The 12855-nt window shown below is 40.5% G+C and overlaps 1 protein-coding gene across 3 annotated transcripts in view; it reads left to right on the top strand.

Moving 5' to 3' along the window:
- The window catches only part of SORBS2 (sorbin and SH3 domain containing 2), a 174454-nt gene that overhangs the window by 72047 nt on the left and 89552 nt on the right, over positions 1-12855 (top strand). For all 3 annotated transcript variants that reach the window (XM_068402637.1, XM_068402641.1, XM_068402630.1), the window contains exon 3: positions 4594-4687. In XM_068402637.1, the coding sequence (XP_068258738.1) occupies positions 4650-4687 (38 nt within the window). In that variant the 5' untranslated portion in view covers positions 4594-4649. The remainder of the gene's footprint in view (positions 1-4593; positions 4688-12855) is intronic.

The following is a 12855-nucleotide window of genomic DNA, read 5'->3' on the forward strand; positions in this document are numbered from 1 at the left end:
ATGCTTCTGAGTGCCAGGGTAGTATAGGGAATGAGTGGGACTATTCATGTAATTGCCACTGCAATGAATGCTAGAGCGAGCTGAAAATATGGTGATGGTGTTTCCTATTCTTTCAGACCCACTATAGACCAGTCTTTGAAGAGGAAAAGGCTGCCTGGCTTGAAGACTGAGGGAATAAGAGCAGTAGACTGTGACAAATTGCCTCTGACAGGGGAAGGGGAAGTTTGGTTTGGAGGGCAGCAGCAGGAAAACTGGGATTTAAGTGAGTTAAACAGACAAAGGTAAGACTGGCTGGGAAGGAATCTGGGGCTGAGAGCTGAAAGCTCACTGTGGCTGCCTAACTTCGTTAGCTGAAAGAGGCAGAAGTTTGCCTAGTGATGCTAGAAAAGTGATTCAGGTGTCCCTGTGGTGCCAGATAATGAGACTCCAGACTCCCCTTCCTTTCAGAAGGAAAGAAAATCTAGAGGGTGACAGGAGAAAGAATTATATTAGCATTGTGAAGGCTGCAGATAGGAAATGCCAGTGTTAAAGCTACCTTTGCTGCTTCAGTTTGTTCCCTCTGTGCAGATGCAGTTATTTCAATAGTTTTATGTCAGCTTGTTTCTGCTAATCTGTGGCCTCATCCAGAGCAGAAGCTGGATCTTCTCAGGGGATGTGGGAGTAGGTATGGGTAAGGGACAGACTCAGCTGTAGGTTCTTCAGGATCCTTCTTCCATTTGCTGGCACAGTTTGTGTGGTAGTAGGGAATGAAGTAGGACACTGAATACTCGTCCTGGTTGGTGCCCCTGCCTCTTCGTTCCTGTGGTAGTGGGTGTTGTGCGTTACTGAGGAAGAGCACAGAAAGCTCCCACCTGTGCCTGGCTGGCAGGCAGCTTGCATTGCACTGTGTAGCCATGCTCCACAGTGCTGTGCAGGTGCCCGGCCGCCTCTCTTGTGATTCCCGACTTTGTTCCATGTTGGCTGCGTGCCTGGCACAAACCTCTGATCTGTGAAAGTACTAAGCACACAGTTGTGATGAAGGGGGAGTTTGATTAGCACTAGAGAGTGGTGGTGAATGGGGCAAAGTCCAGCTGGCGGCCTGTCACTAGCGGTGTTCCCCAGCGCTCAGTTCTGGGGCCAGTGCTGTTCAATATATTTATAGATGATCTAGACTTAGGGATTGAGTGCACCCTCAGCAAATTTGCAGATGACACCAAGGTGGGTGGGAGTGTCGATCTGCTGGAGGGTAGGAAGGCCCTACAGAAGGATCTGGACAGGTTAGATAGATGGGCCGAGACCAACGGCATGAGGTTCAACAAGAACAAGTGCCGGGTCTTACACTTCGACCACAACAACCCCATGCAGCGCTACAGGCTGGGGGAAGAGTGGTTAGAAAGCGGCCCGGCGGAAAGAGACCTGGGGGTGCTGATTGACAGCCGGCTAAACATGAGCCAGCAGTGTGCCCAGGTGGCCAAGAAGGCCAATGGTATCCTGGCCTCTATTACGAATAGGGTAGCCAGCCAGTCTAGGGAAGTGATTGTTCCTCTGTACTCGGCACTGGTGAGGCCGCACCTTGAATACTGTGTCCAGTTCTGGGCCCCACACTTCAAGAAAGATGTTGAGGTGTTGGAGCGAGTCCAGAGGAGGGCGACCAAACTGGTGAAGGGTCTGGAGGGTCTGTCCTACGAGGAACGGCTGAGGGAGCTGGGGTTGTTTAGCCTGGAGAAGAGGAGGCTCGGAGGTGACCTTATAGCAGTCTACAACTACCTGAAGGGAGGTTGTAGTGAAGTGGGAGTCGGCCTCTTCACCCGGGCAACTAGTGATCGGACAAGAGGACATAGCCTCAAGCTTTGCCAGGGGAGGTTCAGGTTGGACATTAGGAAGAATTTCTTTTCAGAATGGGTTATTAGACATTGGAATGGGCTGCCCAGGGAGGTGGTGGAGTCACCATCTCTGGCTGTGTTTAAGAAAAGACTGGACATGGCACTTAGTGCCATGGTCTAGTTGACATGGTGGTGTTAGGGCAACGGTTGGACTCGATGATCCCAGAGGTCTCTTCCAACCTAGCTGATTCTATGATTCTGTGATTCTGTATTAATGTTCAAAGCATTCTGACCAGTTGGACCCAAAGTATCTTCAATTCTGTTACATAAAGTTACTGAAAACTTCATCTTCAGTCTGTCTGTCACTTTAGTTGAGGGTACAGTGGCTTTCTGACCCAAGGTTAATTCGTTTGACATGCACAGCTGTTGCAATGATCAATGTTTAAGGTAAACCTTGAGGAAAACAGTTATAAATAAGGTTCAAGGCTTCGTGCTGGATAATAGTCAAACATGGCATAGCTCCTTACAGGAAGAACATCGCTCTTTCTGTACACAGGCAAATTAATTGTGGGGTTTATTTAAAGCAATCAAAAGTTTTATATTACACCATTGAAATTATTTAATTATAGTTTATTAAAAGTTCCATGTATGTGTAGATTGCAGGTGAGAGATACAGGCATGTGGGTATGTGTGTATCTGTACAGGCACTTTGCGTATGTTTTCCTTGAGAACATTTTCTCACTAAGAAATACTGAGGGGTATGCTAGGTTCATAAAAAGACTTAAAAATATTTCTTAGAGGCAGGTCTTTTAATTTTGCAGAATGCACGTGGTCAGTGCAATTATGTTCTCTTTGAGATGAATGCGAATTCCATTTAAATGTTCTTGAGGTTATTATGAATATATGATATGGCTCATATAATTATCTATTATTCAACCTATTGTTATTATACAGCCAGAACTGAGAAGAGGCAACCTTGTTTTGATAAAGGATGATCTTGTCTCTGATCTTCACTGTCTGGAATGCTGAACCAATGCATTGAGTGATTTCTTTCTCTTTTAAGAGCAGAAAGAATAAAAAGAGTGAGAGTCACATGGCAATGCTTTATGCCCACACTGGAAAATCAGATATTGGAGTAGTATGTTCAGATAGGTGCATATAAAGCATGAACTGAGCAAGGGTAATGAACTAGCATGATTGGTGATTAGCATATCATATTTAACCAAATGATTTCGTATTTTACCCCATCAGTAAGAATATATTATATGTAATTCACGGAGAAAACTAAGAGACAGGAAATTAATCCTCTGATTACTAAGTTAAATCTGGTAATTGTAATTGTGGCTCTTACAGAAATGAGTGCTACTTGCAGGCAGAAAATACAATCTTTATAAATTCTAATAGATAACAGTTGTATGGTTATATGGATAATAATTTCTGTAGTAGAAACCATATACTGTATAGGTAATGAATTCTTGTCTAAAGAATTGTAATAGTAATAATCTTGGGAAATATTTAGCTTAAAAAAACTGTTTATAACAAAGTTCTATTTCAATAATGTTGGCATAGTTTTGTGGTTGTAGGATTTTGCAGTGATTTTATTATCCACTCATTAATGTCTTCTCTTAGCAGCTCGTACCTCTTAGCAGCTGCCATTTACCCAGTGATCAAAAAGGTGAGCAGGTACAGTTAATGAAACTGCAGACATTTTCTTTGTATTTGATCCACTTTTTTTAAAAAAACTGCCTGTAATTTACCAGTTTGCTGTGTTATTTTCTTGACCACAATTGCAAATATCTGGAACTCATGTTCTCTGGTTAAACAATCTCTCTTGGTTTGGCTGATCTTTTGAAATCTCGTAACTTAACATTGTTTGCCACAGTATTTTTTTACTGTGCCTTATTATATATGCTATCACAGTACATAAGGACTTCTCACCAAGGACCAGCATCCCATTACTCTATAAGGCATACAGAGACAGCTCTAAATTAGTCTCCTTTCCCAAGAATTTATAAATGAAAATTAAAAAATAACAGATGAAGGCAACAACTCAAATACAAGGAGTCAATGTTTATTGATATTAGTAGAAAGCAGCCTCCAGCCATTGAGGAAGGGCTACATGTTAGCAGAAACTGGGATCCCATCCTGGTATGTGTGTGTGGAAACAGCTGAGCAGAAATAGTCACTCTCCAAAAGTGACAAAGAAGGGTGAGGGAAAGCTGAACTCACAAAGGTGAAATGATCTGTTGAAAATCAATGGCAGAGCGAAGTGTAGAAACCACATGTTAATGCCCTATTGCAGGGGATAATCTGCTGTACCATATGGCACCTAGCCTAAAGAAGCCTCAGAGCATGTAGACTGCATGAAAAAACAGCTCAGTTCTCTCCTTGAAACGTCACTGAAAAGTTAAAATGACAAGGAAACGGTTAGAATTTGTAAACTTAAGCAAGTCCAATGCTGATTCTTTTAGGTATGTGAGTAGATTTCATTGGCATGTTGAAACTATGAGAATGGCTGTAAGTTTAATAGGTTTAATAGTGCACCCATTTCATGAAGCCCCTTCCACAAACAGATCTTAGCTTGCAGCAAATGGAAACATAAATATCCTTTGTTTTCGTGATCTTTTTGCTTAGTGGATCATTGGACAGTTCTGAGAAGATGAGACCTTTTCCCATGAGTGTTTTTCAGCAACAAGATTTGATAACCGTTAGTCAGGGGCCTGATAGTCTCTCTTGCGCTGTATAGGCAGATTCCATTTCCCTTTCAAAGCTTGATTTTTTTTTTTTCAAGGTCCTCAAGTTTTCCAGGTTATCTCAGTTACTCCTGCTTCATGACCAGAACCAAGAATGCTGCAGCACTCTACCTTTGGAATGAAAATTGCCAGGTAACTGGCTATCAGTAATAAAAAGCTTTCCAATATATTTTAATAAAATGCATTGACAATTCAATATAATTTCAAGGTGCAATTCTGTGAAAGGCATGGGGAGAAGAACTATTGTATTTTTTCCTTCACGTTCTTAAGTGTGTTCCAAGTTGCTTTGTAGATTCACATTTGCCTTTGAGTCATTTGTCAGCCCCTCAGATATGAGGCAGTATCCTTCAGGTTTCTCATGTGATTGCTTGTTCTCTTTCTAGCCATTTCTGTCAAATACAGTCACAGAATCACAGAATCAACCAGGTTGGAAGAGACCTCAGGGATCATGGAGTCCAACTGTTGCCCTTACACCACCCTGTCAACTAGACCATGGCACTAAGTGCCATGTCCAGTCTTTTCTTAAACACATCCAGACATGGTGACTCCACCACCTCCCTGGGCAGCCCATTCCAATGTCTAATGACCCTTTCTGAGAAGAAATTCTTCCTAATGTCCAACCTGAACCTCCCCTGCCGAAGCTTGAGGCTGTACCCTCTTGTCCTATCGCTAGTTGCCCGGGAGAAGAGGACAACTCCCACTCCGCTACAACCTCCCTTCAGGTAGTTGTAGACTGCAATAAGGTCACCTCGGAGCCTCCTCTTCTCCAGGCTAAACAACCCCAGCTCCCTCAGCCGTTCCTCGTAGGACAGACCCTCCAGACCCTTCACCAGCTTGGTTGCCCTCCTCTGGACTCGCTCCAACACTTCAACATCTTTCTTGAAGTGCGGGACCCAGAACTGAACACAGTACTCAAGATGCGGCCTCACCAGTACCAGTACCAGAGTAGAGAGGGACGATCACTTCCCTAGACCGGCTGGCTACACTATTCCTAATAGAGGCCAGGATGCCATTGGCCTTCTTGGCCACCTGGGCACACTGCTGGCTCATGTTTAGCCGGCTGTCGATCAGCACCCCCAGGTCTCTTTCCACCAGGCCACTTTCTAACCACTCTTCCTCAATTTTCCCAATTTAAAAAGTATTTGTTTTCTTCCCACGTTTCTATGAAGACTGAGCCTTTCGTATGCCTTCTCTTCTAATTGTTCCCATACCACTCTGCTTAACCTTTGTGAGTTTTAATGTTATAATGTTTATGACTCTCTCTAGGATCAGTAAAGGATGAGCTCAGTAGCAGAAATCTTAAATGTGCTGGTGGACAATTAAGAACTGAGAGGGAGAGAGAAAGATAAGCATCCAATCTTTAAAAGTTAACCAAACCTCTAGAACTTTTGAAATTCAGTTAGAGGTACAGGTAGCTAGTATTAACAGTTCTTAATTAACTGTTTAACTGTGCTTCCAATTATAATGGTTAGTAGTTCTTTCTTTCGCTATTTATATTAGGAAGAATTGTAGCTTTTTTCTGTTGTATTAAACTGTATAAACTGACAGTACAGTGCACGTGCTAGTGTTGTAAACAGTAAAAGTTGCATTATTTTTATGTGTGTTATATGGAGAAAGGGAATGAAGCTATTTGGAATGAAAATTGGTGATTGTGCACCTTGGGAAAGGGCAAAATATAGTATCAGCAAAACATGCAAATGCAAGCTTCCAAAGCTGACTATTCTGTTTTTCATGTGTTGTACATAAGGAGTTTTCCTTTGTTTTGAGAGCACATAGTATTGCTGCTACTCAGTATCTTCTTTCCTGTAAGCAGTTAAGTCTCTGATAGGACTACAGTTATGCAAAGCAATGCTAAGATTCTTCAGAAATGGCAAAATGTGTTAAGAGTTAATGAGATAAACAGCGTGGTGTAAGGCAGGTTTTATAGCAGGGAGGGAAGATAGAAGTTTATAGCATTTAACTTGCTTTGAAGCCTCTAAATGCTGAGTCATTTGGATATTGAGGTATCGTAGGCTTAACATTAACAGACGGTGAAAGAACTTACTCTTCCGAAAGGCAGCTGTGATTCTTGATGGATCTTACTGATTTGTTTTTAAGCACAGTGATGCTTAACTTACTGTCACTAAAATCTGATATATGTCAGTATGAAGATTGAAAGGCTACAAGTAGTTCATTGGGCAGCAGAACTGAAGAAACCTTATGTCTGCTCAGATCAACAGTGAATAAATCTGCTCCAGCTTTTGCTTCACGACTATGTTCCTTAAGCTGAACTAAAATCTTCTGATCGTTCCCCATGTTACTGCTCATTGATTCATGTCATTGTGGGTTCACAGAGTAGATCTGCATGCCTACCAACAAAGCTAAACTGGAAGATGGGCTCAAGGCAAGTGCCTGACATGCTTCCTCTGCTGAGGGGCACCCAGTCTGCAGGGCCAGAGTAGAGCTGGTCTGAAGTCAAGCCCCCTCTGTGGATGTCAGGCTTCAACACCTGCTCTTTTGCTGTAGAAAGTCACTTCTACTTGCTAGTGTTGACACACCCTTTGGAATTTAATCACGCCAAGGCTGTTCCGTGAGTTCAAACTGTATTAGTCATCAGAGAATCCATGCAGAGCTTCACGTGAATGCTTTCGTAATGGGAAAAGCTTGCGTTCAAGTCTGCACATTTTTAGACAGCAGAAATCTTTTGGTTATTTTTGTTGATTCCCTGGTGTCTAACAAGGCAAATTAAGTTCAGGGGACGGAGGGGAAGTTTTGTGGTTGGGATCATAAATGTGCATTTACCCACACACAGCTCCTAACTCTTCCTTTCTGTATTAATTCACTTACATCTGATAACACTAGGGTATATTGCCCATTTGGCTTTGATAAGGTCTATATTGTCCATGGGAGTTCCTCATGGAACTTGTAAGCCTTCAATGTTATTGAGAGCTCTGCATCTCTGTCAAACTTGGACAAAAATGGCCAAAAGTTTTCAGTAGTTGGTAAGGGTACTGAAAGTTTCCCTGTGTGATCCCACCAAACTTTTGTCTTTGAAAATAATGATTAAAATATTCCAGTGGATATCTTCTTAGTTAATCTTTTAACTTATAGGTATTCTTTTGTCTGCTCATTTGTGCACCTGTAAATTCTAAGTTTACCTGACAAGGGAACTTTCAGAAGGACTGAGAAGATGTGTAATGCTTTTTAGGCATTCTGTCTTGAAGTTGGAGGTTTTTGTAATTCTGTCTGTGGACACTAATCTACTGCATATCTACTTCAGTGACATGCTCTCATACAGTAATCTTAAATCATTTCCAGCCTACAGAATGAGTTAATTTGAACACAGCTCTTGTAAAACAACAGCAAAGGAGGAAGCCAAAAGCAGGGAACAAAAATAACCACCACTAAAAGCTAGAAATTTACAATTTTTTATTATTAAAAACAGTAGTACATGCCTGGAGAAAAGGGTAATAAATGTGCATTGCAGTCAGCAGTTAATGGGACTTTTCTTTTTCTTTATATTTAAGCAATAGAAATAATAAAAAAAAATCACAACCACCACAAGCACGACTGGAATTATTAATTAAATTTCATAGAGTGGTAGAGCTTTAAGGAGATGCAGAATATAAAAGCAGCAGTTTGTCCTCCTCCTTCCTTTTGCAGCTATAAATGTAGCCAGTAAAATGTACAGAATGTTGTCAGCTTGAACAACTTTCTTGGTATGCTCTTATACTTGCAGTTAAATTTTAAGAAAATTATCTGATATCGAAGTGTCTGAGATATATTTTGAGAGGACAGCCAAGTACCTATTTAGAACTAAGTGTAGAAGCTTGACTTAAGTTTGCTTTTCAGTTCATAGCTAGTCAAAAGAATACATATCTAGTAAAAGTCATGCTACAATAGAAATTTTAAGCTTCAAGTTTTTTCTCTAGAGAGAAAGACTTACTTTTAAGTTGATACTGATTTAAATACAAGTATTTGAACTTTTTCTACTGATGCTGTATGCAATAACAAAGATTGCTGTAAAGAACCTTCAGTTTAGAAATATGTAGTCTTTGCTTTTCTCTCTCGTCAGATATTTGGTTAATTTTCTCAGTTTCATGAAGAAACAGAGGGAAAAGATGAGATAATACCATCTCTTAATCTTGCATTTATAGCATTCTCAGAAAAATTACATTAGGACAAGAGTCCAAGGTCTTCAAAGAAGTTTCTGTGTCATCAGGTTTACCCCTCTGCCTTCAGAGAGCCATGTTTTTCACATACACTTGTCAAGTTCAGGCTCTTAATGTTGACCACAGCACTCCTGATAAAAGTGCTCCAGACCTCAATGACTGTCATGAACAGAAAATACGTTATGATTTTCAACTTACTTACATTTAAGATAAATGAAATGGTTAATAGTAGTTCTTGTGCCAACATTGTTCCTTTACTTCCTCCAGTTATGTCCAATCCCTTGATGTGTTTATAGAGAATGATCAGCCATAGACTCCTGTGATGGATTCTCCTGTACATGATGCTCTTTGAACTCTTGCTCATGGGAACTAGAACTGCTTGTGATTTTCAAGGCAAGATCTTACCAGTACCTTGAATAACAATGTTAGTATTGTATTTGCTAGGGGAAGTAGGCTTATATGTCTGATACGTGCTAAGTTAGATATCCACCTAAGTTAGTTTGTTAGTAATACTGTAGGCAGTTGGAATATCTTCAAGTTTTTATTCCTAATTACAACTTGGCAAACAGCAAAAATCATAAATCCAACTTCCATGTCTATTCTGCTGCCTTTCCACACTGCTCAGAAATCACCTGTTTTCTGCTAGAATATCACTCATAACCAAAATTTCTTGACAGCCGTAGCAGGGTAAGTACCCATCCCCTTCCTACCTCTGAAAGAACCTCTGCCAACACAGATCTCCTCAGCTTCCCCCAGTCAGTTAAACCAACTCATGCTCTTTGCAGCCCAGACATGTCTCCTAATATTTTGTGTCTCCCCAGATGATCCAGTAAACACAGTAAACGGAGCTTTTGTATGTACAGATTTCCCTGATCGCACACGTACTGCTGCTGACTACGATGTGACATATCTATTATGTTCCAGTAGAAGTTTATGGCCATGTACAAATTATTCAGACATCCCAATTGTTTAATGACCTGATCAGTATAGTTGCAGATGATATGCATGAGTAACACATGTACAATGACACTGCACTTAACATGAGGATGTCTTCATAATCCTGTAAGCAAAATTTAAAAGTTAAAATTACGGAAACTATGATGGCAGTTGACCGCTTGTATTTTGTTCTTTGTCTATCTGAAAACACTTTAATTAGAATGGGAATATTCAGCTCCTTACAGGGTGAGGCAATGGGATCTGGGGCGAGCAATTATTTATGCTTATGTTTAACATTAAGCATAGAAATAGACCTGTGGGGCCTACGTAAAGCATATGCTTAAGCATATGCTCAGCATATGCTATGCTGGGTTGGATCTTAATACAGGCTCCCTGCCATTTTGTTGTCTTGTTGTTGCATGTTAATTAAATTGAAACATGGTGGAACCTTCTTCAGTACCTTCTCAAATTTTTTTTAAAGCACCATCTACCTATGCTCCATCAAATGTTTTTTCATACGAACAATACATTTCCATATACACCTTCCTTCTGCTTAGGGGCTCAGCAGGAGAGACCTCTGCTCCCAAGGAAACTTTGGGAGAGTTGTTTCTTCATGTGAGTCGCTGTTGCCACAATCTAAACACTGCAGTCTGTCAAGTTCTCATTGCATTCTCATTGCCATAGTCATCCTGCTACAGCTAAACATCTGAAACAATTTCTTTTAAAAACTGAGAGAAATTAAATAGCTTCATTGTTTTCCAGAACTAATGCTTCATACTTTTTTCCTCCCCTTCACTGAATGTATGAGTTGGCATATAAAGTATATTGGCCTGTTGCAGAGATGAGAGAAGGAATGCTCTGCGGAGTCTTAATGATTTGGGTTAAAAGAATTTACTAGCACATGCAGATTAGGATATAGAATCCTGCCTGGTAATAAATAAGTTTTTGTAGATCACCTACAATGTTTAAACAGACTGAATAAACAATCCTTGGAGCAAAATCACCAGCTGATTTGACTCCTTAATTTTGCAGATATTTTCTGAAGTAGATTACTGTCTCTAGCTCAAACTGTGAAACTGGCAAACAACATTAATACAAGTCTGACACTCCTTCTCATACAAATCTGTAAAGCCTCTGTCCTCTCCAAGTATCTAGGCACTGCTGTCTACCCAAGACAATGAAAATCTATCATTTTCCAGCCAGATCTCTCCTGCTGTTGATCCATCTGCACTCTATATTGTAAGCCAAGTGCTTCTCTCACTGAAGGTCCTTGGGGTAGACTTCATTACAAAGGGTGGTAACTATAAAGAGCACATACTAGAATTAGCATTAAAATTAGCATAAATACTGTATCAGAAAAGCACATTTTAAACCTGCTTTTTGTAATATCTTTTGTGAAATGGCAAGGAGTAAATAACGGGTAACGCAGAATCTGTTAAAAAAAGTCATTAGTCCATTAATACTGTCTGGTTGATCTCTGTCATCTTATAGAAGTTGTCTTTGAATACGTTGGGGGAAAATATTTAGTTGGTTCGAGTTAATCAAACTCACCATTTACATTACAGTACTCAGCACCAAGAATGCCTGTAATGTAACTGTAGGGGCTGCTGTTGGTGGAGAAGGAGGGTTGTAATAATAAATATTTTCTCTTTGAACCTCTTCAATACTCTTGACTATATTAAGTAGAATAAGTAAAAAATATTTTCAGACACAATCTATGTGGAAACTACCAGCTTGTTTTGAAATAGCCATAAAGTCTGTATGCTCTGGTTCAAAACAAGGTAACGAACCAACTTATTCCTCAAGACCGTTTCAAAACCTGATGTAAGCAAGCAGGCAACTAGCATTCTGGAGTTTGCCCCCTGTACGTGTCTCCACCACACAGCTAGCAAGCCTGAGATTTGAAAGGGGTCTAGACTCCATGGCTACAGAGCAGGAGGCAGAAAGACCCCAAAAGTAATCCATGAGCTTGGATGCCTTTGATCTGATACTACTATGTGGCATTTAGGAATTTGCAATATATTAAGTTATTAATATAGCTGTAATGATAGTTTTTGGAGTTTCTGTATGTGCTTCCAAAAACAACAAAAAAAAGATCAGATCTTTCCTTTTTACCTCCCAGTTCTTTCCTGAATTTTACATGGAAAGGATATTCTAACTTCTGATGGTCTCTATCCTTTGGTAGCTATGGATTATAGTTATTAACAACGATTAACTTAATTCTTTGAATGAGGTACAGGCAGATAATAGCATGTTACTGCTCATTTAGGCTTTGATTCATGAAGCACTTGATCACATTTGTTTAGTTGATGCTTGGTTGGATGTTAGAGCTGTTACGGCTGTAGTTGCTCCAACATCTGAGCAATAATGGAGTTAAACCTTTAACAGTAAAGACACGCGTCTTGTATTCATGAATAAACCGAGGGCGGGGAAACCTTTCTTGACTTCTCACTAACCCTTTTTATAGCTCCATATAAATGTGGAACAGAAGGGGTGACAGAATGGCTCCCTGCAGCACCCCACACTTCAGAACTTACCAGGAACAGAAGAGGCGATCACAACTAGCTATCAGGGTCTCTTGGAGAAAATAGAGCAGGTGTCGATGAGATTCCCACAAGTCTTTCCAGTAGCCTCTCTCAATGCGAAGTATTGCTGAGCTGAGGTAACCTTTGTAGTATTATCAAGAAATAGAGGGAGTTATCAAGAAATAACACAGCAATATATATTACATATTTAGTGAAACTGTCTCAATGGTAACTGCAGCTGTATCCAACCTGACAGACCCATTTTTGTGCATTAGCACGGTCATTCATTTCCTACTGCACTATCTCTGCCAGGTGAAGCCAACTATAGAAGAATGCCACAAAGATTAATCCTGGATCTCCCTCTGCAAAAGTTAGGCATGCTACTGTGGTTAAAATTAGTGTTCTTTACCTCAGCGTCTAAGATTAAGTGTGAGCTTAGTAGAAAACCTGCCTGATCTAGGTGACTGAACAGCAGTCTCTGATTTTGCAAACTCATGCGTTCCAGTAGTGTTTTGTGTCTGCACAATAATTACAGGCATTCCTTCTGTCGCAGCGTTAGCGATCTAAGAGCTGAGTATCTTAGCTGATCATTGGGCGTCCTTTTTGGCAGTGAAGGGTGTCCCATGCTTCCAGTGGAACATTCATCTTGCCTCTGTCAGGGATCTATATTAGAGCTACTTACAAACCC

The sequence above is a fragment of the Nyctibius grandis genome, chromosome 6 (genome assembly GCF_013368605.1).
Source record: "Nyctibius grandis isolate bNycGra1 chromosome 6, bNycGra1.pri, whole genome shotgun sequence".
In the NCBI taxonomy this organism is placed as follows: Eukaryota; Metazoa; Chordata; class Aves; order Nyctibiiformes; family Nyctibiidae; genus Nyctibius; species Nyctibius grandis.